Source organism: Primulina tabacum, chromosome 8 (assembly GCF_025594145.1).
Source record: "Primulina tabacum isolate GXHZ01 chromosome 8, ASM2559414v2, whole genome shotgun sequence".
Lineage (NCBI taxonomy): Eukaryota > Viridiplantae > Streptophyta > Magnoliopsida > Lamiales > Gesneriaceae > Primulina > Primulina tabacum.
Window position 1 is genome coordinate 12,045,785 of NC_134557.1, and position 25,010 is coordinate 12,070,794.

General features: G+C 32.9%; 1 protein-coding gene across 5 annotated transcripts; it reads left to right on the forward strand.

The window, feature by feature from the left end:
* Window positions 1–4,916: 4,916 nt before the first annotated feature.
* Window positions 4,917–13,590, forward strand: LOC142553759 (vacuolar cation/proton exchanger 3-like). Of its 5 annotated transcripts, none has more exons than XM_075664243.1 (13): window positions 4,917–5,207; window positions 5,814–6,110; window positions 6,207–6,274; window positions 6,356–6,384; window positions 10,374–10,567; window positions 11,310–11,513; window positions 11,614–11,748; window positions 11,833–11,949; window positions 12,029–12,082; window positions 12,194–12,310; window positions 12,907–13,000; window positions 13,081–13,129; window positions 13,215–13,590. In XM_075664243.1, exons 2-12 carry the CDS (start codon window positions 5,844–5,846, stop codon window positions 13,089–13,091), a joined length of 1,290 nt encoding a protein of 429 aa, XP_075520358.1. In that variant the 5' UTR covers window positions 4,917–5,207; window positions 5,814–5,843; the 3' UTR covers window positions 13,092–13,129; window positions 13,215–13,590. The 5 variants fall into 5 exon arrangements, with proteins under 5 accessions (XP_075520358.1, XP_075520359.1, XP_075520357.1 ...); XM_075664244.1 differs by having other exon boundaries at window positions 13,226–13,590; XM_075664242.1 differs by having other exon boundaries at window positions 13,268–13,590.
* The last annotated feature ends 11,420 nt before the right edge of the window (window positions 13,591–25,010 follow it).

The following is a 25,010-nucleotide window of genomic DNA, read 5'->3' on the forward strand; positions in this document are numbered from 1 at the left end:
TTTATTGTAGCTAGCTAATAAGTTGATTTAAGTTAAAAAAGAGATTTAAGGAATTATTTAAGTAACTTGAGGTGAGTAGGAAATAAGTTCATTTAGGTTCCTTAATTGAGGTGTTAATTCACTAAATTATTTAAGGGATAGGTAAGGCTCTTAAGGTTTTAAAATTTATCAACTAGATAATATTTCCCCTCCATTAATTATTGAATTTTTGGCCACCCTTAGATGAGTAATCAATTCCTTGCCAACTCAACCTTGGACCCTTTCCTTGTTTTATATTAGTAGGATAATCCCTTCATTTTTTTTCTAGCACCATTTAATTAATAATAAACCTTATCCTAGCCTTGTTAGCATGTAGAAATCGGCCACACTCATTCTAGATCCCTCCAAGAAATCATTTGATACCAACCAATTCAAAATTCAAAAAGAGGAGACTTGGTCATACCCTTTGTATCTCTTTATTATTGGATCTCCCTCACTCTCCTAACCATCACTTCCCCTCCCCCCATGACCAAAATTCAGAGCATTTTAGAGTAGAAAATTCGTGAGCCTCATAGCAAGAAGTAGGAGAGGAAATCGAGTAGCAAGCAAGAAAAGAAAACGCTCCATTTCCTCCGCGCCGCGTCGTTGCGTTTCGTTCGTTTCTTTTCAAAACGAAACCAGGCATGTATATGTTCTTATTTGCTCTTCAATCAAGCCATATTAATATTTTGAAACATCATACTCATGATTTTTTTAAGGCGAAAACCGAAATATTAATGAACCATTTTCGAAAATGTAATGCAGAATTTTGCTCTTCTTTCATGCTTCACGGTTTGCTTGTTTTTGTGAGTACAGGTGGATGGTTTGATTCCAGGCTCCCAAGGCTATTTCTAGACATATTCTAGGATGGATTAGGACCACGTTGGTCCATTAGTTCAGCCCCCATGCTTGCTGGAAATCGAAATGACAGCAACTCCCCAAACATGTCCCAATTGCATTCGATTTTCTTGTTTGATGTCAAAGGGAAATGGATCTGATCTTGGCTGCCCTAAGGGCCTATAGCCATGGTTAGAACACTTCCCTATCATGTCTAAGACATGACCAAGTCGCCCTTTTGAGGCTTGGTCCATGGTGAAATCGGTTTTCAAATCAAACAACAAGAACAGCCCTTTCGACCCTTTTAAATTCTGCATGTGTCCTCTCGGTTTTGGGTGTTGGTGTGGATCTTGGTTGGCTCTTTAGCCCTTACCCATGGTTCATACCATACCCCATGATGTCTAGATCAAGCCATGGCCAACCATATGGCCATTGGTATGATGCATGACAGCAACAAAACGAAATTTCAGAAACATCACCGTACAGATTTTTGTGTTCTCGGTTGCAGCTTGGTGTTGTCCTAGGTGTTGGATTGGATTGTGGTTGGCCTAGGGCCCTTAGCCATGGTTCAAGCCAACCCTTAGGATGTTGGGAAGAGACTCTGGTCGGTGGTTCAAGCCCCAATGACCAATCGTCTCGCAAACGAATCAATGCAAGCGCAAGTGCAGTTGCTGGAATTTTCTGGCAGCAACTTGCTGCTTCGGTTCAGTGGCTCGTTCGAGTTCTTGGTTGGCTTTTAGCCTATGGCCTTGGACTTAACAGTGCCTCATTGAGTTGGGAAGGTCATGTTTTTGACCGTTTGTGATTCGGATCATTTTTGAGGTCGTACGAGAAATTACGGTGCGATGTGCCAAATTGACTCTCGAAAGAGCGTTTCATGTTTTGGCCTCCATTCACCAAAATTTCGGCCCTTGTCATTTTAGGAGCATTATTTCATCATTTTAAATGTATTTTAATCATGAATAAATGATGGTTCGGTGTTGATTCGGGTTGGCTCGGAGTCATGATTAAATACGAAGTCGTTGGGCGTAATTGTCTCGTTTTTGGATTCAATTACAAAGTTTGGTCAAGAAAATCATTTGCCTCTTTTTTTCATGTTAAATTTAGGTCATAGCGAGACTGGGAACGATCCAATCCATGTGGTAAAATAATACAGGATAGTTCATTATGCCATTTAATTATATTACGTGCATAAAAAGATAAAATATTCATTTTTGAGATTTATGCGATATTGCTTGTGGCCATTTCACTATCATGGGAGCATTATATTATCCGGTCGCCAGTTACCGGTCAGTTCAGTTATGTACCACCCAGTATACTGTGGCATTAGTCTGATCAGACGTTCATTACTTCACCCGGTCGCCAGTTACCGGTCATGGGAGCATTGTATTATCCGGTCGCCAGTTACCGGTCAGTTCAGTTCAGTTCAGTGCAGGGGCCACTTGCGTAGACCATGATCTCAACAGAAAATTTATGATATGCTATTTTATTACAGGGCTCCAAGGAGCAAACATTTTCACTGTGATTTTCAGTTCAGTTATGCACGTATTATAATTGCTTATGACAAGTTATTTTCACATTATGTCTCATGACATGATATTTTATCCCACGCAAATTTTACTATATTATTTACTCGTTATTTACGATATATACATGCTGAGTCTTTAGACTCACTAGACTTGATTGTTGTAGGTACTGATGATGTCGGGGCCGAGGGCGGGGACCAGTGAGCTAGCTTGGGTCGGCAGTAGTGGCACCCGAGGACTTCATTTACAGCACTTGCCATTTTTTTATGCTCAAACATTTTATCAGTTGTTGGATACTTTAACTTGTTATTTTGACGAGTAATAATTTCTTCCGCTGCTATTTTGAACATTTAAACTTGATTTATCAGTTGATTTTGTGAATGAGGCAATTTTGATTATTTTAAAAAGAAAATTTTTAATTTTTTTCCACAAATTTTCAAACACGAATTTTCGGACCATTATAACTTATCTTCAAAGCTCAACATACAGAAAAGCAGCACACGCTTTATTATCCATATCTGATCTTCTGAGATCACTTTGTGCTGTTGCTGTTTCGAAAACTTCTTCAAGCTAAACATTTTACTATATCAAAGAGAAGAGTTTGTAAACTGAAAAAGAGTCTTTTTCAGAACCTTGTTGTATTCGTTTTACTGAGTTGTATAACTAAGAGTTTCAGTAGGCTAAGGTTAAGCCCTACTGAAGTGGGTGTGTACAAGTGTTGTATTGTAATATCCAAAGTCTTTTAGCGATACCTTTTGGAAACAGAAGAAGGGGAGACGTAGAAGATTTTATCTTCGAATTTCCAGAAATAACCACTGTTTTACTGCCTACTGTTTTATTATTTCTCATCGTACTCCATTGGATCGTTTTCGCACTTATTGTGATCTGCTTGATTTACATTCGAACAAGACCAGCTATAATCTCTAACAGGATTTTAGCACCCTTTGCAAATCGTCAAACAAATGAAAGAGTTTATTCACCCCCCTTTAAACTCCTTATCAATCCCCCACAGTATCATTTCTATTATCTTCCAATACAATTAAAAATCACTCAATTTCGAATTCATAAGAGAGAGATATGCTCGAAATACCGGCACTAATCATGTACAGTCAGAAGCTGTATATTTGTTGCAGACCAGCAATGTAATCGCGATTTATCGGCTTCTTAAGCTTCGATTCAGACTTTGACATTTGAATATGATTTGTAGATCGTTGTCGTATCTTTCCAACACAAGTTGAATCGTTCCATTACGATAATTGAACTGAGAGATATGACCAAAATATCAGAGCTAGTCTACCGAGCCATCATGCTCGAGGATGTTTGGCCGATCGGAACTTGAGACCATCATGTCACCTCAATGACATCCGAATTCACTTGACCGGCTTGAAAAATGATTTCTTTGAAATTGATTTAGCTTTATAACCATTTTGGCCACTAGTCATTTGAATAACTGATTTGTGAAATATCATTGAAACACATTACGTCGCCAAATTTTCAGCTAAATTTCATTTGAGTTTTAATTTGTCAAATATCTCAATTTGATATCTTGCAACTACACACTTAAATAAATATGTTATAAATACAATAACAAGTTTTGTTATCATCATAATCAAGATTGATAAACGTTTTGGCTACCCAACAATATATATAGTGTGTGTGACAGATTGATGCATTAATATATATATATATATATATATATATATTAAAATTTTATAAAGTTACGCTAATTGAAAGTATTTTAACATACTATTTTCAGCTATAAATAAATAGTTTGTTTATTTTTTTTAAATTTTTGTTAAACATGTTGCCAAAAAAATTGATATGTTTTTTATATAAAAAATTTAAAATAAATGAAATTATTTTAAGTTTTATTATTTATTAATATTACAAATTATTTTTTCATTATTTTAAAATACTAATTAATTAAATAAACAAGTTGAATTGATTTGAATTGAAGTTTAATTATAATAAATCTAGTGGGTAAAAATTTAAGTGAGATAGTTTCACAGATCGTATTTTGTGAGACAGATCTCTTATTTGGGTCATACATGAAAAATATTACTTTTTATTGTGAATACCGGTAGGGTTGACTTGTCTCACATATAAAGATTCGTGAGACCGTCTCAAAAGAGACCTACTCAACATAGTGTTGATCTATTTACTTTTTTTCAATTAAATTAATAAGTAAAAATATTTATATTGATAGATAAAATATTTAAATAAAAAAAATTCTCATTTAATTGTCAGTTCAAAGAAATATTTTTGAAAAACAACAATCTTAAATTACGATATCTATGCGGTTATGGGAATATTTGTACAAATATTAATAAAATTTCTACAAAAGAAATATATTAAGATAATGTGAAAATGTTTAAAAAAGAAGCGAGATTCTAAAAAATCATTAAAAATTTGTCAATTATACAAAAATTTATTATTTGAAAAAATTAATAAATATCTTTGCTTCATAATACAAAAGTTCGATTAAAAATATCTTTTGACATACAGAAGACCGAAATTTGAAATCATATGTATCTATCTACTAAAATCATCAACGCTATTTCCTGGAAACTTCCTCTTTCTCAACGCCGGCCCCTTTACGCTTCGGTCTTCTCATTTTTGTCTGTCCACGACGAGAAACTGAAGCATAAATCTTGTTTTTTTTGAACCAACTTCCTTTCCTCATTCATTCACGCGTAAATTTATACACTTTTTTTTAAAAAAATTTCAAGAAAATATTCATAATCGACTTTATTTTTCATGAGCAGTTTGTGGGTCTAGAATTTTTGATCAGTGAAAAAAGTGAGGCTTATTTAAACCTCAGAAAAGGTAGAGACTCGAAATTGATCATCTGTATTATTCTTTCTTGCTCATTTTAGTCTTCATTTGATGGTTGTACTTTGAAGAATATTTGATCTGGACTAATTTATATGCTACTGCTGGTGTTGATTATGTTTTTGTTTTTTGTTTTTTTTTCAACCATTGTAGTGTTTTTTAAGTTTTCATTTTTCTGCTCTGTGTTTTTGGCTGTGTTTTTAATTGATCTGGCCACCATTATACATTATATTTGCTTGTTGAGCGAACCTGATTTGGATTTGAAAAGTCTGAAAAGTGAAAAGTCTGAAAAGTGAAAAGAGTTTCATATTGCCTACATCGTTGATGTAATTATGCATTCTATTCAGTATGAAAAGATTTTGTAAGTGAATACAGTAGAAACATTTGATTTCGCTCTTTCCAATTCCCATCTTCTGGAGATTGATTTATGTGGCAATAGAAACTTGGATTGTTGTTTCAGCGATGCTCTAGACTTGTGATCCGGCATTGCAATTTAGTACGTTAAGGAATGTAAAATTATATGCTAAATATTTTTTTTTATCTTCTTGATTTAAATGAACTTGTGTATTGATTTATGCTATTCTTGAATTTGATTCGTAGGGAGATTCTCTGTTTTTGTGGAGACTGGAGATGGTATCCATGGAAGAAAAGGTAGAATTTGAATCTGACGAGATCCCACTTAGAGTGTTACAGCCAACGAACAAAATTCAAACTTTGAATTGTGAGAGGCCTCACGTTTTCTCACACCCAAAATTTTGTGCTTCATGGGTCCTTAGAAAGGTGCATCAATTCAATGTTCTCAGAAGTGTTCCCATTGTCTTGCTTAGAGCAAAGATCAACATTTTACTGCCTTTTGGGCCATTGGCGATAATGCTACACTATATAACCAATAAACATGTAAGGATATCAAAACTTTCCCTATCGTCCTGGATTATTCTGCTTAATTTCATGTATGGTTTCTTTATGTGCTTTTTGGACTGCAATGTATTCTAGGGGTGGGTCTTCTTCTTCAGCTTACTCGGCATTACTCCTTTGGCAGAGCGCCTAGGTTATGCTACTGAGTACGTACCACTTTTGTTCTGCTGGTTTTATTTCCCTTCTCTACAGAAATACTTACATCCTTCTCGATGCAATTGTTGTAGGCAGCTTGCTTTTTGTACGGGACCAACAGGTAGCTTTTCCCCAGTCATTTCAATTTTCTTTTTTCGAAGTTATGTTGATGCTAATTTAAGTAGTTCAAGATGCCTTGAGGTTTTTCCTACCCCTCATATTTAATAAGTAATACTGGGTATGCACTGCAGTAGTGTAAATTCTGTATAGTGCTTGTAGAAGCTAATTTGGTTTTCTTCATGCATAACTTCCTGTCGTTGACAGAGTCAATATAGCTGACAAATGTTCAGAATTATGGCATTTTTGTGATTTGGCCAACTTTTTGTGTGCTGGAAACAATTGCAGCCCAGAGCTGTTAATTGGTATCACCTTTCTCGATTCTTGAGATGCAGTTAACCAAGCTATTGGGACATTAATATAAAAAATTCTGAGTAGTTAAAAGATCAGATCATCACAACTTTTATGGGTACTAAGGTTACTCTTCCTAGTTCCTACTGATGTAAACGTTGGCATTAGTATGTAACCACTTTGCCTGGAAATTATGTTGCATGGATACAAGTACAGATATCGTATCGAATACGATATAGATACGGAGATACGGCAAATTTTGAAAATATAAGTTACAATATGGCTAGGATTCGAGAATTGTTTAAAAATATATTAATATTATATATATATATTTATATAAAGTTAGTATTAAAAATTGTGTATATATATATACACAATAGATAACTTCAGAGGAGTTATTTAAGAAGAAAAAGAAAAAAATTTCTTTTATTTGCCGAAACATACTCAGAAATATATCTCCGCCTTGTCCAAGAATGTCCGACTGGTCAAATCTACAAAAAGTCAACGACAGATTTTGTCATGTTCGTATCCGATACTTCAGAAAAAATTTAGGGGAGTATTCGTGCTACATTATCTTTAAATGGCATGAAAAGGGGCCCGATTCCATATTTTTTATGATCGGTAGGGGTGAGATCATTCGTAGTTAAAAGAGGAGGCCAAATTATGTGAAGAATCTTTCGATGCGCCGATTGACATAAATGGGATTGTTGGGCACAAACGTATGTTATGTAATATTAATTTTTATTTTGGATGGGCGATATTCCTGGAACATGTTCTCGTTGTAAGGTTTACATGCCGCGTATCTTTGGAGAAAGCAATCTTTGTAAAATATGGTCACTTTAGAAGCTTGATAATTACCTTACAATTTTATTGCGGGGGCTTGCATTGATTGAGTTAACCGTGTTAGGATTTCTAGCTTGTGTTATTTGTATTAACTTTTTGCTGATGGACTTATTATTTTATGTGTTGAGCAGTCTCAATATAGCTGACAGTGAATTTACAGTGTTCGTTTAAGAACTGAAGTTGGGAGGGAATGCCTGCATGCACAATGTAAAAATGTAAAGTAATGTACTGGGCCACTGGCACCGTCATAACACACTATTATGATTTAAGATTTTCTTAAATTTACGCAATCTACATAAAAACTGGAGATCTCATCAATAATGACACATCTCATGGCGCAAAATACCCTTACGACTTTATATCACTAACTATGGCCGAAAAGTAGCCTTGATTTCCTCCTCTAACGCGTAGCTACTTTCGAACGAATCTATTACCTTTTTCACTAGATGTAATCTTCTAAAGGAAGGGACACAACTTGTATAAGGTGTAATCCAATTAAAGAGAGAGGTGATACTCCTGAAATATCTCGTCTGATCAAGAATTCTCCATTGATATTAATTCAATAATATAATAATGTTTAAAGCACCAAAACCCATGGCTGTTTTTATGAATATCCTCATTCAAATCATCTGAAATTTTTATATATCAAACATTTGCTTGCCCACAATAACCCTCGTTGATAGACATCACACACTTGCAGTTTGCCACAAGACGTCAGTAAATAACGCAAGCTTTCAGTCATTACATGAGAATACCATTAAACATCATATACTTACAATACCTTTACTGGCCAACATAGTCAAAGATCATGTGCTCATAGTGTGTCACAGGCTAACATCATCAAACTCCATATGCTCACAATTTGTCGCAATCTAATGTCGTCAAACAGCATGTGCTAGCAATCTGTCGCAAGTAGCTACATCAATAAACATCATCATAACATTTTTATGTGATAAGTCTATTTTTTTAAGCAAATTAACATCTAAACATGTATATAGAGTCGATATTTGCTTTTTCCCGCCAAACGATGTCTGACATTTTAATAATCTATGTTTCCCTATTTTAGTAAACCTGCATCATGTAACATCATTTACTATTGGCTTTTATTGTTAAATATTATAATGATGTCTGTTCGTTAGCAAAGTCGATGTTGCTATAGTTACACCTTACTTTCGTGTAATCATGCGATGTCTGATTTGTCATTATTGTATGTGAAATGAACCTCGCAACAAGAAGAATTGTCAGTTTGAATCAGTCAAAAACCTTGGCTCGTCAGTTCTCTCGTGTCCATTTGATGAGAGAAGTATGTATGCTATATGCATGGCAAAATTTGATTTATGTAACACTAGACATGAGTAAAACAGTAAAAAGTTTAGTGTTTGTATGAACCAAGAAAGTGTTTGCATTGTACATGTACATGCAAGACCCTGCCAAAAAACCCTGTCCACCCGCAGTTTGCTAACCCGTCCTTACGTGGAAAGCTCGACCTTAGGAATTTATCATCTTTTAATTTCACCCCATTCCTAGCTCTTTGGTACATTTAATATTATTATTGTTAGTTATTAATAGTATTAATTATTAGTAATTTTTGTCGGTTCTTTATACACATTTGACGGCTGACACACTTGACGGCCAATCAAAGCCGTTGTTATATTAATATACATTGTAATTTGTAAGATCCTTACAACAGAGCTTTTGGAAGAAAGTCCAATGAAAACTAGTCTGGAAGTAATGAATGAAAACTTTTGACATCTCAACACGCACATGAAGCAAATATGGATTCCATGGAGAATCAAATTCTCATAGCAGAGAAAATCGATCTGATCTAAACAAAAACGTAAATAAATGGTGGTGCAAAAGGTTCAACACTCACAGGAAGAGATAGAATCGAAGAATAAGCCATAGACATGTTAACATCCTCGATTCCATAAAAGATCCGCTCTCAGTTTGAAGGGGTCTTATTCCATTTTCATCATCTCCCGCTTGAAGATTTTGAGCCTCGAGTTCCTCTGCAGCTTGGACCTTTTTGGCTATGGAGTCCTCTACAGCAGTTTCTTCACTATTAGAATTGGATTCTTCCTCAACCATTTCAATCTTTTGTGCAGGAGTCAAGGCTCTTGCCTTCCAGAGTACCATGATTGTTCTGAACAGTATTCACAGTTTTCTTTTAGAAAAGAAACTGGGATAAATTATGAATATGTAGAAAATGTACAAAATCGTGAGCAAAAATCATTCTAACATTCGGCAGATAAGCCATCCAGGAAAGAAGGGAGACTTAGCAGAAGTTGTACTGCAGGGAATTTGTGTAACGAAGTAGTGGCTTAATTTTATTTTGTTGATAGATTATTTGGGTTGGTTAGATATACTACCCTGACCAAATAATTATTTTGATAAATAAATTTCTTTAACTTTTTTTTTTATTTAGGCTTTCTAGTTGCGAAAAAAAAAACATATAGGAAAATTCTTTTCAACCAACACTTGTTTTTAGAGACTACTTAATCGAATCGCATTGTGGAACTCCAGTTTCTGATGAAGAACAAAGTGTATCACAACGATTCTCTTACAAAATCCAGTTAGTGCTGGATTTACTGTTTTTAGTTTTTCTCTGTAAATATGATGTATGCTCAACCCATTTTTGCTTGCACAGACGTCTTGTGCTTACTTGATAAGGTTTTGGATTGCTTAATCTCAGTGAAATTGGCTAGGCCCGTGTGCCTTCAAAATGTGTGTATCTAGCAAATTGTGGCTGATTATTCTTTTACTCTAGAGCTTACATCTATTAACTTATAAAAATTTCCTGGCTAGTATAGGTATTCTTTAAAGAATTAAAGCATAGTTTTTGTTTTGCTTAACCTGCAGTGGGTGGGCTTCTGAATGCCACATTTGGAAATGCTACTGAGATGATCATTTCAATGTATGCCTTGAAGAATGGGATGATTAGGGTGGTTCAGCAATCATTACTAGGTTCAATATTGTCAAATATGCTTTTGGTGCTTGGATGTGCATTCTTCTGCGGCGGGATTCATAATAAAAAAATCCAAGTTTTTGATCAGGTGACGGATCTTCGTATTTTAGCTGTCACACATTTTGAATTAGGAGTGCTAATGACTAAATCAAGCCAAATACTAGTTATTTTTCTCATGTTCTAGCTCGAGCTTGTATTTTTTAAGTTGGCTCAAAGCTCAAAAACCATTATTTTTCTAGGAGATTATGGTTTTTGAAATTTACAAGAACACAAGAACTTGCTGGGAAAGAACCAAGTTTAAAAGAAATTTATGGGAGGAATGTAGGAGTCAATTGATAAAATGGCAGGAAAAATTTGTAAGAACTGTTGAAATTACTAATAAATTCACGAAATGAAATCTACATATCCAGTATGATGCTGAGCAGAACTGGGAAGAAAATTACTAATAAATTCACAAAATGAAATCTACATATCCAGTATGATGCTGAGCAGAACTGGGAAGAATTTTGGACATGATACTGCCATACAAAGTTCTTATTTAATATTCTCAACTACAAAATAGTAGAAATATTAAAGTTAGCAAGCTGAACAGAAGAATTCGGGCTCAAATTTGTCTCATAAGATAAATCTATCATTTTTTTATTTTGGCTCGAGTTTGATAACTTTGAATATGAAATGACATATTTGAGTTGGTTGAAAACCTAGCAAACCAGCTTTGTTTTTTTGCACCTTTCCAGAATTCCAAATAGGGTGGACTTCCATTTTGTTATCAATTTGCCCCTGTGGGGCCGTAAATATGTCACTAGCTAATGGGCATCAAAATGTTTCAGGCAACTGCCCTGGTGAATTCCGGGTTACTGTTAATGGCTGTTATGGGTATATTGTTCCCGGCGGTGTTGCACTTTACTCATACTGAAGTGCACAAGGGCAAGTCGGAGCTGGCTCTTTCACGATTTAGCAGCTGCATAATGCTAGTTGCGTATGCTAGCTATCTCTTCTTTCAGCTCAAGGTTCAAAAAAATCTTTACAGCGAGGTACGTCTCATTTGTTTGTAATTTGAGAACACCAACACATCTTGTATAGTATGAAGATGAATGATTTATGCTTGTTCCCATGAATGTTGGCTCCGTGCAGGTGAGGGAGACCGATGAACAACATTCTGATGAAGACGAGGAACCTGAGATTACCAAATGGGAAGCAATTGGGTGGCTCGCTGTTTTGACTGTGTGGATATCTGTTTTATCTGGATATCTTGTCGATGCAATACAGGTAATTACCATAATGGAGAAGAAAATGAGAAAGTGGAAAAAGAAAAAAAAAACGATTATTGAAGTCAAAATTTTATCTTGTCAGGGAGCATCTGAATCAATGAACATACCCGTGGCTTTTATTAGTGTCATTTTGCTTCCAATTGTGGGGAATGCTGCAGAACATGCTAGTGCTATCATGTTCGCGATGAAGGACAAGCTTGTGAGTTCTGAAAAATTGTAGAAATTTCCAAGCTGGGTTCTTATCCATGGTTTTGCATGATTGACGGTTGTGTTTCCAGGATATTAGTCTTGGAGTTGCTATTGGATCTTCTACTCAAATATCGATGTTTGTGGTAAGCCTCATTTCATTTTTTCCATCTTTTGTGCTGCGACTGCGGAAAATAAAATTGGCGGTCTGGTTGATTCATGTTCAAGTTCTAAGTTATTTATGATGGTGGATGCAGATTCCATTTTGTGTTATTGTTGGTTGGTTCATGGGAAAGAGAATGGATTTGAATTTTCAACTGTTCGAGACAGCTACCCTGTTTATCACCGTTTTAGTGGTCGCTTTTATGCTTCAGGTTTGTCCCGTCGCCTTTCTTTGTATATGACTATGCTACACTTGGTCCAAACACATCCCTTGTGATATATCCGTTGGATTATCTTCCAGTTACATGAACCCCGTGAAATTCATATGGGACTTGTGCATAATAAGTGTGAACGAGTTAAGCAAGTCAGATTTCGGGCAAATTTTAGCTTGTCCAGTTTACTATTAGGTCATAACATGCCTGGGTAAATAACCAGCACAGATTGGATATGGTTCGGGTTCAGGCTTTCTCAATTTATTTTCACTGTTGTTGAATTAAAATAATAGAAATCGTGATACAGAAATAAGAAAACCCTATGAATATAGCAATCAAATAAATTATTTTATTTTTTTATTTATCAAATATATGAATTAGCATAGGAAGAGATATAAAGAAAAGTAAATTTTTTCAATATATTATAGGATAGCAGGGTTGGGTCTGTCACATGAAGAAGAAAAAAAACCTATCCAGACAAAATTGGTTTTTCTTTTGGCCATATTTCACCGGTTCAGACTGGATTCCAGGTTTCTGGGTTTCAGTTGATAATACATTATGCAACGACTTAAGAGTGTACAAATTTATTGTTGCAGGAAGGGCGTTCAAATTATTTTAAAGGTTTGATGCTTATTCTGTGTTATCTCATTGTCGCGGCCAGTTTCTTCGTGCACGTCGATCCATCAAATGGTGAGAGTCCTTATTGACCTTAAAACAAACCTCAAGAAAGTAAATGACACATTGTTGTTTCCTGTCGTGTTCATGTGCAGCTGATGATTAACCGCGCCCAACAGATTACATATTTTGTGCAATGGAATTGTGAGTTACCATTGTACCTCCTCTACCTGTAATTTGTTTTTGTTCCTTTCTTTTTTTAAGATATGTTTATGCAAAATTTGTCGAGGCTTTCCCCAGGACTGGCTGCTGAATTGAGAAATCTAAAATTTGGTTGTTCAGGTTGTGGGGGATGCAAATGAAATATTAGAGCAGAGTGTCTATTTAGATTAGGGGCAGATTGGGAAACAGAGGAGACAAACATGTAAGAATTCTCATTCTTTCTTTATGGGATCTCATGTGGTGAAAGTGTCTTCAGAAAACTTTATGGTTTTTGTCGAAAGTTTGGGCACAGTCGAGCTCGAGTAGCACCTTGTTCGAGTTTGACTTGAAAAGAAATATATCTATTACAGTAGGATGGATATTAATTGATATGTTTAATCATTTGAGTTAACTTTGTTTTGTAAATTTAATCATTTGGGTTAGCAATAAGATTTTTCGTTAAATTGTTTTGAGAAATAGAAATTAATTGATATATGGTCGAAGAATTTAGAATTAAAATAGATAGTGATCCCAATTTATTTGTAGCTGCTTCAAATAACTAAATACATATAAGAATCGTGTATACCTTTGGATGATATTAAAACTATTTTCAAAATTGCTTAATTTAAAAGTTGCAGTGGAAAAATAGTTTAAAATATTTAAAATGATCTTCAGTACTCCTACAAATTTTGGTATGAATTTTCTCTAAAGGACGTTTTCGTGATTATAAATAGTCACAAACAAGTGTCGCCAGACATAAATCAAGACTCACAATAATATAAGCTAAATCGAAACACAAGAATAGCACTGAATAATCATACAATTATACGGACATATCTCTAGTAAATAGACTGATATAAACTGACAAGACTCCAATATATATAAATAGACTAACTAGGAGATTCCAACTCTGATAAGCAAGCAATCTGATCTCACTCACGAGCTCCATTGAAGGACCTGGTGCTGCAAAACTATTCGGGTGACCTACCATGATGTCCGACAACAACCACATTAACCCCATTATAAAATAATGAGATTATGATTTTGGTACGAAATATTTAACAACAAATAATAATCGTAAATCATGCATAATCATATAATAAAATGAAACATGCAATGCATGAATTTATATCAATAACAACATGATAATAGGAGCCAATAAATGATAATATAACTATGAGAATATCACTCGAGCAATAACATATAAGGAGTTACATTATCATGCAACTAAACTGCCATGTCGTAATACCTTGATGCTAACACAAGCATCCACATTAATATAGCAAACTTCAAGTTACGAAAACGAATTAAATCAACTCGAATAAATTATCGATTTCGCCAGCATATGATATCGAAAAGGAGCTGGAATTTGGAGCTCGATAACTACCAATAATCGATTTGAACTTGTCGAGATGGTTCAATGGCGGAAACTCGCCGGAAAACTCACTGGAATCTCCTAAAACTCAACCGGAAATCGTCTGGAAAATATGGAGAACCTCGGCTTCAAATCCTCACCAAGATGCCATTAATCAACCAAGAAAACGGACCGAAACCTCGCTTGAATCGGAGAAAAATTACACACAGAAACAGGGCTAGAAAGAGCTTTGATCTGCTGGTTCCTGCCTCGCTTTCTTGGGTTCCAGGTCACTAAAGGCGTCGCCCATCCCCCAGCTACACTCCACGGAGGTCGGAGCTCCGATCTGCAGTAGCTAGGTGGCTCGCGGCGGTCGGGAAAAGGACAGGGAAGGTGATCGACGGGAAGAAAGGTGGGGTAAAAGGTTACACGTTTTTGGCTTGTTATTTAATTTTTATTGGCAAGTGTATGAATATGTATATAATATAATGTAAATTGGTTATTAGAAATAGTAACTTATGCTCATTTATCCCCATTTTGTATCTAATTTGCTATCGATAGTTATTTTAGAATTCATATGTATTTTATATCGTATTAAGTATGATATTCTAAAATATATTTTTTTAACAAGCTTTCTAAATTTATTTTGCATAAATAATTATTTTACTTTAACAACTCAATAATTACTCTAATTATGTCAAATTATATGTTAATTAATTTCATGGCCCTACATTTCTCCACCCCTTAAAACAAATTTCGTTCTCGAAATTTCTGTTTACACACATGCATCTTAAACAAGATACAAATACAACAACCTAGTATTATGAATTAAAAAAACAAACAGATAACATGTTCACATCTTCTATGTCTTCCAACTTGATTCTTCTACCACATGCCTCGACCACTGAACTCGAACAAGTGGTATAACTTTGTTACGAAGAACTTTATCTTTGTTATCTAGAATGCAAGCAGGATAATCTGTCTACGACAAAGCTGGATCAAGTTAAATCTCATCAGGTTGAATCACATGGGAAAGATCGGGTTCACATAGACACATGAAACATATTGTAGATTCTAGACAATGACTGGCTACTCCAATCAATAAGCGCAAGTCTCAATATGCTCAACATTCTCATAAGGGCCAACGTATGAAGTGCCAGCTTATCTTTCATGCCAAAACGAACTACACCCATAAACGGTGACATTTTTTATAAACACAATCTCCAATTTGAAACTCTAGGGGTCGGCGACATTTATTTGCATAACTTGCATGACGATCTTGAGCAGCTTTGATTATCTGACAAATCAAATGAGCCATGTGATGCATTTTCTGAACAATCTCAGGTCCAGTCAATTGCTTTTCGCAAAACTCATCCCAAATGCAAGGCGATCGACATCGTTTGCCATACAAAGTCGAAATAAGTCATACTAATAGTTACTTGAAAACTTCACTAATGGTAAAGCTTCCTGCCAATTTTCCATGAAATCCATAACTGAAGCTCAAAAAAAAATCCTTGAGTGTCTGTATTGTACACTCTATCGGACCATTTGTCTGAGGATAGTCAGCATTACTAGTCGCAAGTCATGTACCCATTTATTTTTTGAAAACTAGTCCAAAACTTTGAAGTTAATTGAGCTCACAATCTGATACTATTGCAACTAGGACTTCATGTAGTTTCACTACATTCTCTATATACAAACGATTCATCTTCTGGTACGAATAAATTCTTTAATACGGAATAAAGTGAGACGATTTAGACAATCTATCGGCAAATACCCAAATGACATCGAATCGACGATAGCCAAATGCTCCCAGTTCCACTGGGGAACTTCAAGACTCTGCAGTAATCCTCTTAGTCTCATACGTTCTGTCTTGACTTGTTGACATACTATACAACGAGATACAAGCTCAACTTCTTTTTTCATGTTCTTCCACCAAAACTGAGGCTTTAGAACATGATACATTTTCTTACCTCCGGGGTGGATATTGTGACGAGTGCAATGAGCTTATTTAAGGATGACTATATGCAATTCAGAAATATCGGGAACAATCAATATTCCATTTAAACGAAGAGAATCATTTGAATGAATTGTGAATCCAGATTGATGCCTTTGAGTCACTAAATCATAATATTTCTGAACTTGATCATCAGTTCTGAGCTGACTTGACAATCTGAATTAACTCTGGTCAACAGTAATATGAGACACACAAATGTCATTTCCTTGAATTTGAAAATTCAAACCAGATGTGTAAATCTCCTCACAATCTAGAAACAAGAAGCATCATAAAGTTTACCACTCAAAGCATCAGCGATGACGTTCATTTTCTCTGGCTGGTACTGGATCTCACAATCATAATTTTTCAAAAGATCCATTCTAAGCCTCTGTCTCATAATCAGATCTAAATGAGAGAAAAGATATTTCAAACTTTTGGGATATGAATAAATTACAAGCTGCTCGCCAAAGAGATAAAGCTTCCAAATCTTGAGGTAAAAAACGATGACAGCCAATTACAAGTCATGGATATGATATCTAGACTTATGCGGTTTCAACTTACGAGAACCATGTGCTACAACTTGGCCATGTTTCATCATAACACAATCTAGACCTCGACTTGATGCACCAGTGCGAACAACAAATCCTCCCGAACCACTTGGAATGGTGAGAAACTATTACATAAGTCAATCTCTTTTTAAATTCGAAAAAAGTTGATTCATATTTATCAAACCAAATGAATATATGATTTTAATGAATATATGATTTTTTTTTGAGTCAATTGAGTGATAAGATTAGCGATCTTTGATAAATTTTCAATAAATCTATGGAAAAAACTAGCTAAACCCATGATAACGTGGCCTAGAAAGACAACTCCGTCTAAACAAAATTCACACTTCGACAAATTGGCATATAACTGCTTCTTCTGAAGAATTCGAAGAATTAATCTCAAGTTCTTTGGTTGCTCTTCCTCAGATTTAGAATAAACAAGAATATTGTCGATGAAAACTATCATCGATCTTACACTTGGTGGTATAATCAGACATTCGAAGTGTCCATATCTTGTGCAAAAAGCTGTTTTCGAAACATTTTCTTGTCTAACTCACACTTGATGATATCCAGAACGAATATCAATCTTACAATACATTGAAATATCGTGCAATTGATCAAATAAGTCATCAATACTATGAAGTAGATATTTATTCTTGACGGTAGACTTATTCAATTGCCAGTAGTCAATATGATTTCTCATCATATCATCTTTCTTCTTGACATATAGAGTAAGTGAACCCCAAGTCTTCAACTTGGACGAATATAACATTTACTCAACAAATCATGTCATTGTTCTTTCAATTCTTTCAACACGACATGAGCTAAACGGTACAATGCTCGAGATATGAGTTCAGTTCTTGGCATCAATTCAATATTAAACTCGACTTCTCGTTCTGGTGGTAAACCAGAAATTTTTTCTGGAAACTCATAGACGATAGATTATCAGATATCGACCGCTCTTGTGAGCGGTAGAAATCATAAACAAGAAAATTTTAATGACCCAAATTGAAAATACGACTCATTTCAATAAAAGAGACCAAAAGAATTTCGACTTGAAAACAACGATCATAGAAATTCAACTTACGAGCAAAATTATGTCGAAAACGAACTATTCTTAGATAACAATCAACGGTAGCTTTGTTAATGGTCAGAACGTCCGTATCCACAATACAATCGAAATCATGCATAGGTAGGACTATGTAATTTAGATACAAAACTTTTTCACCATGAAACATCGCATTAAATAACATATTATCAATTACAATCATTTTTCCCATCGAAGTGGCAATAGATATAGATTGGAATTCATACTAGTGGTCATGCGAAACAACAAATGCATAAGAAACAAAAGAATGAGATTTAAACGAGATTTTTAACCTATTCCGATAAATACTTACATTTAAATTATTGTGTTGATTCATCATAAACATTAAAATACTTAATTAAATAAATAAATAAATTATTTCAATATAAATAAATTATTATCGTGAAAATGGTAACATAAGATGCCTTATTTATTATATGATTTTGGTTGTGTGTTAAGTAAATGTTTTTCTATAAATATACATATTATATTTTATAAAAATTTATGGTGTTTTATAATAATTTTTGGATGATGAGTGACATGAGAATTTAAACTTTGATAAGTTTGAGATAGTTTTGTGTGCTAGTGGATTTACGATGATAATTATTTTAATATAAAATATAAAATAAAATAAATATATATTTACTAAATAAAAAAACATATCATTAAATTAAAGTTATAAATATTTATACTTAGCAATACACATGTATATTAAACACATACATACATTTACACCTCTATCGATTAATCAAATGGCCTCTACTCTTGATCTCGATATGATATAGACAAAAATCAAGTCGTAAATCAGTGAAGTTCTCAAAATTTTTAATGAACATTTTGGAAAATAGTTGAAATGTTCACTACTTTTTAATTTTAAAATCTACTATTTTTTTTTTTTTTGAAGATTAAAAATTCGAACTTCACATTTAAATTAACTCAACATTTTCATAACCAAAAACTTAATTTAACATTTAAAATTTCAAGTGCATAAAATCTCTAAATCATCAATTAACCAAAAATACAACTTCCACCTTTTAACATGATCAAAACTAATTTCAAAATAAAGCGTAAAAATCTATAATAAATCATTATCAAAATCTTTAAAACTTTAACTATCAAGCTAATCCGAAAAATAAGTATCCCTCGAGAGTGTACTGTCGGCCTCGATCCACTCAAGCGTCAGCGCCTCCCTTGACCTCATCCTCACCTGCAACATTCAAACCTAGTGAGTCTAATGACTCAGCACGTTCTAAACATGAATAACAAAAAATAATATATATACAACACATGCATTAAAATCTTACTTTTATTCAAAATAAGCTAGCATAAATTTTTAAGCGTAATTTAATCATAAATCGTCAAACTGTAAAGCTTTCAATCATTTATCATTTTGGGCGAAGTTTGATCCGTGAAAGTGACTAGCTGTATCCTCTGGTCGACTGATCAGTCTTAGCTCGACATTGCACATGGGGCGGGGCACTAGGCATCGACGTAAATTGGAAATACGATCATTGGGCCTCCTCTGGGCCTTCTCCCGTAAACGGGTTCCCTCTGGGACTTCTCCGTCACGATATTCCCAAAAATCATATATCATATCTTTTATATCACAGTCAATTCATATCCTTCAAAATATTTTTCCTTTTCTTTTTACTCATAAAATATCGTGTTTTTTCCACATTCGAAAAAAATAGCATTTTAACAGGAAAAATCATACAACTTTATCATGCATCATAAAATTTCATATTTTCATCATAAATGTTTTAAAATATCATTTAGCATGCATTATGATTTTTCGGGATATTGCCAAGCCTTTCGTACTACCCGGGACGTAAAATAACCATTTTGCCATTGGGCTCTAAAATTCCCGATTTTGAATTTTCAGGTAAAATCTACAGTTTTAATAAAATCATGTAAGTAGACCCTTAATCATATAAAACACATCATGTAAGGATTTAAAATCAATTAAATAAAACAATTAAGCAATTTAAATCGTTTGCATGAATGTGGTTTACGTGGGTTGACTTTTCGAACGTTACAATAACATATCTTAAAGTGACTTAATTACATTTTGTTGTTGATATTAGATGCCAACTTGACTAAGCTCAAGCTACCATGTCTACTAAATGAAGCTGTTGGCACCCAAATCACTAAAGTGGTTAGTTTTCTTCAGCTTGGGCATGATGATGCCAAAAAAGTGGGAAAAACCAAAAGAGCTTAGACCAAAGGAGCTAGAGAAACCTAACGATAAGCATAAAGACTCAGAAAAGTCTAAATCATATGCTCCTTTACACTCTTCCTCTCAGCACAAGAAACCACATGGCAGTAGTGGGCATAATAGTTCAAGAAGTGGTTACAGACCAAGCCACTTATCTCACCGATCCTTCAGTATATAGATTTTATTTTGTTTTACGTTTCTTTTCATTTATTTTCAGTTTAATAAAGTTTTAAATTCTCTTAAAGTTTCTCTCAATATTTGCAAATACTGCAAAGTTTTGACATCACCAAAAATGAAAAAATTAAGATAATATTGGACTTAAGTTTTGATGACTATAAAACTAAACTAATTCAGCTAAATTGTATTAATGAAGACAACTCAACTATACTTGACAAAACTAGACAACTAAACTAATGGAATGAACTCTGCTAACTGAACTGATCTAAATCTAGAAGCGATCTAACAATGCTACAATAGAAATTTATTGATATGATGTTACTCAAGAGTTCACGATATATTAAGCTGATATAAAGACATTCTCTGAGTTCAACAGTCAGTTAGCCTATGAGCTAATTCAATAAGGACTGACACCAAATTAAAGCATATGTTGGTTGCCTATTTAAGCTAGTATCCAAGGAAACTTGAATTATCCAGTACTATATTTGGGAAGATGACAAGTACACGTTACACTCTCTGCAAGACTATCGGACATCCAAAAAATTGTGAGTAGCGGCCATATTTATGAATGTTGGATCGACGCCCATAAAAATGGAACACATCAGGTGTATTTCAACATTAGCCACACTGAATCTATCTTCAACCAATATCCGAATCATCAACATCTCTTAAACTTTTATTTCAAGCTGATTTGCACATACACAAAAGTTCTATAAGATCACTTAAGGATCATTATGTGCACATTTATTCTCACTTACTATTTGTTTACATGATCCTTCTTATATTGTGAGAAACATTGTAATTGTCAGAAATTTGTTTATAAATAGATTGATTTAAGAAGATAGTTGCCAGGAGTTTCAGTTCAATAACCGAGCTGTAATTGGTTTAAACAAAATTTGTACCGATCAAATCTTCTAGTGGAATCCTTATGGAAACAAAAAAATGGGTAACGAAAAAGTTTAGTCTTCGAACTTCCATATACAAATTCTTTTCTTTATTTACTTACAGTTATTTATATTAATCCTATCTATTCTGAGCTACTTACATCATTTATATTCTAATCTGATATGAGTATAAGTTATTCACTTTGTATTTTGAGTTGTTTCCACACTTATCTAATTTGTTGTTTTTATTACTTGGTTTGATTGGAAAATTAATTCGAGCTACTAACACGGCTTGATTTTGCATTAATTGTGAAGAATTTTAAAAATAAGTTTATTCAACCCCCTATAAACTTTTTTTCGATCCTAATATAATTGTCTTTCGCCCCCCTCAGTTATATACACTGATTCACCCAGCATCCAGTTAGTGTTCATAGGTCGGTTCAGTTCGATTTTTGTTTTTTTATTTCGGTTTTTCGATCGGTTTTAGAAATATATAAACCGATATCCGAACCATTTTCCTTCGATTCGGTTCGATTTGGTTTTCTACCAAAATGATTCGGTTATTTCAGTCGGTTAATTCGGTTTTGGTATAATTATTTAAATTAATAATATAAATATATTGTAAAATATAATATGTTAACTTTTTACAGGTTTTCTTAGTAAAATATTTAAATATAAGGTTTAAATTAATTAAACAAACAACAATCAACTAAAAATTGTTTAAAATGGTTATTCATTCACTAAATATCATATCAAAATATATAATATAAATAAAATATAAAAAATTTATTAATTTAATGAAATTTCGGTTTTTCGGCTTTTCGGTTTTGACATATATAATCAGAAACAGAACCAAATAAATTTCGGTCTTAACATTTATATCCGAATTACAAAATTCGGCTTTCGGTTCGGTTCGATGTTCGATTTTTTAAGTTTGGATTTTCGGTTTTTTTGTTTTTAACTGAAGTTTGAACACATTTACATCCAGGTACATTTTTAAATCATCCAAAGTTTCAATTTGTGTTAAATTCTAACTGGTTTTGAATCGTTTATCATGAGAAATAGACACCCATTAATTATCAAAACACTCGTGAGAGGGCAAATTTGTTTGAAGAAAAATTGTGATTTTTACAATCCTTGGTATTGATGATTTGTTTTGCTTCGAGTATATGCGTGTGCGACCAAAGTGTACGTCTATATCAAAATGACAATCGGATAAGCTGAAGTTAAACATCTCTTGAATCTCTACTAGCACTCTATAAGAATTATTATTCTACTGGTTCAACACTCGATTTTTGTTTGAACTAGCAAGGTGCACGTGCGTTGCACGTAAGATCAATTATATTATATAAATTAAAAAATTTTGATTTTCTAAAAAACAATTTGAATCATTTTGTTATTTATCTGAGCTTAATTTCTTATCATATTAGACGATTTATAAGATCTTATATAACTTACTTTCAAAATTGTTTTCAAATTAAAATTCAAACAGTTGATTTTATGTTATATAATAAATTGTAATGAACATAATATATAGAACAAAATGAACTGAAACAAATTTTTTAAAAAAATATATATATTCAAACACCACGTATAAAGCATAATAACCTAAAAATCAACCAAATTATGGATTTTATCAATGTATAAATCATAATCTACAAAAGCGAAGCATACTAAAGACAAATAATTATCAATTTAAAATCACTATGACTAACTAATAAAAACAATATTAAAACAAATGAAATAGTAATATTGACAGTAAAATATAACTCATAATATTTAATTTAACATCCTAAAGAACTTTTTTACTTTTTATTTTTACAATTCTATATCATTGATAATAAATTCTATATATCAATCTTTCGTAGACTAACACTGATGACTATTAATTTCTTGTTAAATAAGTTTTAAAATAATAATTAAATCAACATGTGTAAAGAAATGTACATTCAAATAAGATTATATGGTAAATATAAAATAAATTCATATAATAATTATTAAATATAGATTTTAAATTATTGGTATGATTTTCACCATTAAAATTTGAAATATGACAAAAGAGATAAACTTTCATAAAAAAATAATATTTTTGTATCTATTAAATTAATTAGTCTGCTTTCAAAATAATTAAATAAAGATATTAAGTATCATATGTAAAAATTATGATATTTTGACAAATGCTAATCAATTATCATTATAGTTATATTTATTATAAGGATTATATCATATATTGTTTTTACAATAGAAAATTACTTAGAGTCTTTTTATTGCTAATTAAATCTCTTTTCATTAATTATATATTCAAAGTTTTGATTGATGATTGATTTTACAAGCAATACATGTAATTTTTTAGTTATACAATTTAATAAAATAATTATGCCTATAACATATATATTCGTTATAGATGATTTTTTTCATATTTTTTTGAAATTGTACTATATCTTAAAATCAAAATTAAACTCTTTACTTTCAATTCTTTGTTAAAAAACCTATAAAATATGTCAGTCATTCTACTATTGCACATATAGTTATAAATTTTTCATATATTTTTTGTGATACTATAATTTATTACTTAATTATAAATTGCACTAAAAATATAATTACAAAATTACAATAAAATCATTGGGAAAAAAATGTAGAGAGGAAATTAAAAGGATAAAACATTTAAATATAGTATAAAGATGAGTTATTTGATAAAATTAATATAGGAATTACATTATATTCTTGAAGTGTGTATATAAGATTAATTTTGTCATTGCACAATTGGAAAACAATGTCTTTTATCCATATTTTTATAGATAATATAATATATAGATATATAGATATATATTACTATTCAATTACGTATTTATTTTGTTTAATTGAATTCAAACTTTATCTCAATTGTAATTTATTATTATTTTGCACAATAACATTTCCAAACATAGAATTGAAGAGTTGAGAAAGCCTGAAAACAGAAAAATCTAATTCGACCCTTGAAGATTTAATTTTCGATACCGCATCAATTGCATATTAAATGCATGTGTGATATAGTTAGAAGAACAATTACCATTTTCGACAATGTTCAGTGTCCAATAGCGACCTTATATGCAACAATTTATTTATTATTCATCCACTTACGATCTTTGTAGGATCGTGTGCTGGGTATCTTGAGGTGCTTCTTTCTCCAAGAGCTGCAATAGCTCGTGTTCTAAGAATGTATATACCGATGAATTAGATCGAGTTTGATATTAAAACAAGCGGAAAACACTCGAAATAATTCTTCGTTAAGAAACACTGATATATTTTATATCATGTGTAACTGAACAACTGAAAATAACATGAATCAGTTGTGACATTATCAGTACAGTTATGGTGAAAAAATGAACCGATGGATGCTCTTACTGATCAAATCAGTTTTAAAACAATAGTTAAACAATTAAATACACAAGATATGTTTATGGATGTTCGAAAAATTCAAATGCTCATGCGTCACCCCTTCTACCACCTCGGATAGGATCTACTAGAAGACTTTGATTTATACAAATACTTGTACAAACCCACTCAGCTTAGAACTTACACTACTGCCTCAACTGAACTCCTAGCCTAGACTGAAGGCAGCAACTTTCAGCCAATACTTGTTT

Coding starts and splice junctions, on each gene's coding strand:
- LOC142553759 (XM_075664243.1), top strand. CDS start 5,844: ATGGTATCCATGGAAGAAAAGGTAGAATTTGAATCTGACGAGATCCCA. Junction 10,568..11,309: donor AAATCCAAGTTTTTGATCAG/GTGACGGATCTT, acceptor AAAATGTTTCAG/GCAACTGCCCTGGTGAATTC. Junction 12,311..12,906: donor TGGTCGCTTTTATGCTTCAG/GTTTGTCCCGTC, acceptor TTATTGTTGCAG/GAAGGGCGTTCAAATTATTT.